Source organism: Frieseomelitta varia, unplaced genomic scaffold (assembly GCF_011392965.1).
Source record: "Frieseomelitta varia isolate USP_RPSP 00005682 unplaced genomic scaffold, Fvar_1.2 scaffold_167, whole genome shotgun sequence".
Taxonomy (NCBI): Eukaryota; Metazoa; Arthropoda; class Insecta; order Hymenoptera; family Apidae; genus Frieseomelitta; species Frieseomelitta varia.
Window position 1 is genome coordinate 350,556 of NW_025109383.1, and position 4,318 is coordinate 354,873.

The 4,318-nt window shown below is 26.9% G+C and overlaps 1 protein-coding gene across 1 annotated transcript in view; it reads right to left on the reverse strand.

Annotated features, from left to right (window-relative positions):
• LOC122538560 overlaps positions 1-4,318 on the reverse strand; it is a 47,644-nt gene that overhangs the window by 5,221 nt on the left and 38,105 nt on the right. Inside the window, exon 4 of the mRNA XM_043672755.1 lies at positions 2,958-2,963. Within this exon, the coding sequence (XP_043528690.1) occupies positions 2,958-2,963 (6 nt within the window). The remainder of the gene's footprint in view (positions 1-2,957; positions 2,964-4,318) is intronic.

The following is a 4,318-nucleotide window of genomic DNA, read 5'->3' on the forward strand; positions in this document are numbered from 1 at the left end:
TCTCGACATAGATCAATACTTTCTTTTAGTCGTCCATCAGAACTATCTTTTATGTAACAAATAGTTTATGAGTGATTTTGATTTTGAAATGATTGAATATCCTAAAAAACGGCGATGATGGTAGAAGAAATAAGCGATTACCCTCAGATTTCAGTATCAATCTTAAATATTTGATTCATAAGATGTTACATAGTACACCATCTGACAATATTCTAATAATAAATAATAAAATATATATGTAGTAATACGACTATAATAATTTAATTTCATAGACAGCCTAATGATATCGTATAATAAGTATTTATTTTGATTAATAATTTACCATTAATTTTTATACTTTGATGTTTATATTCTCTTATTAAAAAATAATAGGATTATTTATGAAACATTTTTAAATTGAAGGATTATTTATGAAACGTATTTTAAAATGAAGACCAATTTTAATTTCATGTTCTATAATATCTTTCATGTGGAATGCATATATTTATACTATCAGATACTTTTCTTGTTGCATATTAACTAATATTATTATGACTAATATTATTATATTATTATCGTTTACCTATCTGTTATTAAAGGATCCAAACGTTGTTTACAGTCCTCACAATGCTTTGAATCATCGGAAATCACTTGTGGGATTTTACTGAGGAGACTTCCTGGTCCCGAAGAGACATTTCCTGCTCTCCAACGTCTTGGCACGCCTCGAGTGCTGACTTGACTGCTCTTTGATCCCACCCCGCTGTCAGTTCTTTCTATATCTACAGCTTGTACCTTTTAAAGGTTACAATTCTCATTATATTTTTTTTAATCTTTATCCAAACATATTATAAGCGATGTTGTCGTATTTATAAGTATGCAAATTTTTATTTGAAGAAACAGTGAATATAACGTTATCACAAAAACAGAATACAAGTTATCTTATCTGTTTATATTAAAAAATCATTAAGAAACTATAGAGAATGAAATTGTAGCATAACCAACATAAAGGACGAAAATAATTTGAAAAGAGAAAATAATATTTTCTCATATTTTTTTTTAAAATCGACACGTAAGTAAGACGATAAAATTTGAAAAATCTTTATTATTATTTTATTTTTCTTTATAAAGATTTTTATTTCATATAGAAAGTTTATCATTAGAATTTATTATATTTTTTCAAACGCTAGTGAAGAAATAAAATCTAATTGGAGATTTTTTTCATTCAAGAGAAATTGTGACGAGTGTACCACCTTAGATACTTTCTGCAATTTTTGTATTTAAAATACGTAGGATTTACACCATGCTGTTAAAACGGATTATATATATATTAATACTTTTTCTTCCCCTTTTCATGTTCTTCGTTTGTATTGAACAAAAAATACTTACATGTGTTACAGTTTTATTTGCGCTTTTTTTTATATACGGTGCTGTACTTACTTCTGACGCACAATCATTTCTTCATCTACTGTAAAATACTAATCCAGCAACATGTTTGCTCTATTATCTTCAATTTTTAAAAACACGAATGTTTCTAAAAATGTACAAAAATATGTGTAATTTTTGCGAACAAAAATGATATGTTGTATGGAAAATAAAGATTCCGGGTTCTAAAATCTAGAAGGTTTAATTTAATCTTAAATAGAATTCAAATGGATCTTTTTAATTTATCTGCAATAAATTAAATAAAAAGATAATTGGAGGTGACTGAAGGTTAATTCTTAATTACATGTGTCCTTTCTATATTGAAATATTGGAAAAATTGAAATATATGTGAAATGTGAAATTTGAATGATACAAATATATTCCTTGTTGTAGATTAAATTCAGCAGAGTGGATTCATCAGATTTGATCACGGTTATTACAAGAAGAATTGAAAGTAAAAAAGTATTTGTCGATAGTAAATATGAAAATAAAATAAAAATATCAATCTCTTGATGGAGATATTATTATATAAACTTTATTTATTGAGTGTCAAATTAATATTTATATACGATATAATAACTATTATACTTCCTATAATAATTTATATTTATTAAATTACTTTCTTTACTACTGTTTTAAAGAATCAAAAATTTTTTTTTGCTTGTTGCAATTTTCGGCACAATTGGTTTAAAAACGAAACACTGTTTATATTTGAACATGCTAACAATAAGATATTCACGTACGTGAAATTATATTNACAATTTTTAGTTTGTGTGTTAGACGCCATAAAATACTGTTAATTATTATTCAAATTCAAGGAATAGTTATATATAGATATGGAATATATCTAGTACACTAATTAATTTATGTATAAATCATTATTAAGCCTGATTTTACGAAATATTTGACAGTTTCTTGGTTCTCGTAAATCGTAAGGGTACAAAGTATAATATCCCTATTACCTATATTTTTTTAATATTATGTACATTATTATCAATTTTCATTTTCGTGAAAGTTAAATGTCTTTCATGAAAATATACAAGAGTAAAAGCTCGATTCATGACGGTATTTCATATAATCTGATAAAAAGTACCCAATACTACACCGGTCAGTATCACAGCTACTTTCTGCTCTTTCAATTTCAATGCGATTGTTAATTAAATAGTGCTATGAGTGGACAATTATTCATCCGGTATAGATGTAGTTGTGGTATCTAGGAGAAGAGAAAAAGGGAACAATTTTTTGACGGTATATGTTGTTGGGAACAATTTTTTGACGGTACAACATGTTAACTACAGCGACGTAGGAAACTTATGTTTCTGCAACGTACTGTAACCGAACGCAAAATAATTTGCGCACGATAGAAAATAGATTTTCATATTACTCATTGACACGTATCATCAATGAGCAGAGGAAATCTTTTGGTCCAACATATACATTCTCCTTGATAAATCACTACAAATTCATCTGGAGATCATACGTCAGTTTAATTGTTTGCACGAACTTATTCGTCCATGTTTAGGAATCATAGTAACTTTTAAATAATAGCAAATTTAAGTTCTATTTTTATATCTAATCGTGTCGTATTTTCATCAATTTCTCGCTACACCGCATATCATGATATTTGGTAGCGCTCCACGACGTTTGCGCCATGCACCAAGAGATTGTGCGTGTGCCTGTAACGTCCTACACCATCTCTTTGTTCTTGCGCCATCTTCGGCCTACAACATATTATTTATTGTAATTGATATAAAAATTGTAAAGAAAAATATTAAATGTTTCATATCATTATGTGTATATACAAAAATTTTATCTATGTTTTATAGATAATGCAACAATGAAGTAAGAAAATTGAAAACATATTTGTTAGAATATAATGATGAAAATGAATTTCATTAAAAATATTTCTTTGAAAACATGATGTAAATTATATTAAATAATATCCCTTTTTTATTCCATATATTAGTAGACATTTTGTATAATAATATTAAATTAATTATTTTATCGTTGTCACCTTAAATATAAATGTTTCCTTCGATGATAACTCTTGAACCTCGAAATAATCTTCGAGGTCTGTTTCACAACATACTATACACTTATCGAGATACAACGGTTCCTGAAATACATAAAATTTTATATATTAACAAGAAATTCGATCGATTCAAGCGATTCAGAATCGTGCAAATAGCTTACGCGCAGTAACGAATAGCGTCCAAGTTTTTCTTTAACCAGTAATAACGTGGCTTCCTTAATACCAATGTGTCTCGGAAAGAGAGAATCGTCGTTAAATTCTAGATCCTCTGCATTTGGCTATGGAAAAATAGTTTATAATGTATAAATACACGCAAATAATAAATACAGAATACAATAGAGCTGTCCATATCCAAGCTTTTTTCATTCGAATACTTCGATGTCTAAAACGTTCTACTGTTCAAGTATTCTATTAACAGAACAGAATATTTCCTAGTTAAAGATTGCTTTTCTTGTACTTTTCTTGTACTATTTCATATTATATATTATTACATTTGTCATATTTTAATATATTTTATATACTGTACATTGTAGCAATTATAAAAGATATATATATATATATCTCTTTTATAATTGCTAAAATAAGAGATACAAGATTTTGTCAAAAAAGCAATGTGGAACATACATATAAGAGGTCATGTACATACTATATTTAATTTTGTGATAAATCATTTGCGATAAAACTGTTTTTGGTCAGATATAGAATGCTAAATTAAAATAGTATGTTGAGGATCTATCTCTCTGATGAAACATTCGAGAAAATTGTTTAAAGAATAAAAAAAGTATACTTATATACTAAAAAACGTAGGTAATAATCGAAAAAAATATAATATTTTTGAATACTGAAATGAAATGATAATTTCGTGATCTCTATGTGGAAACGCAA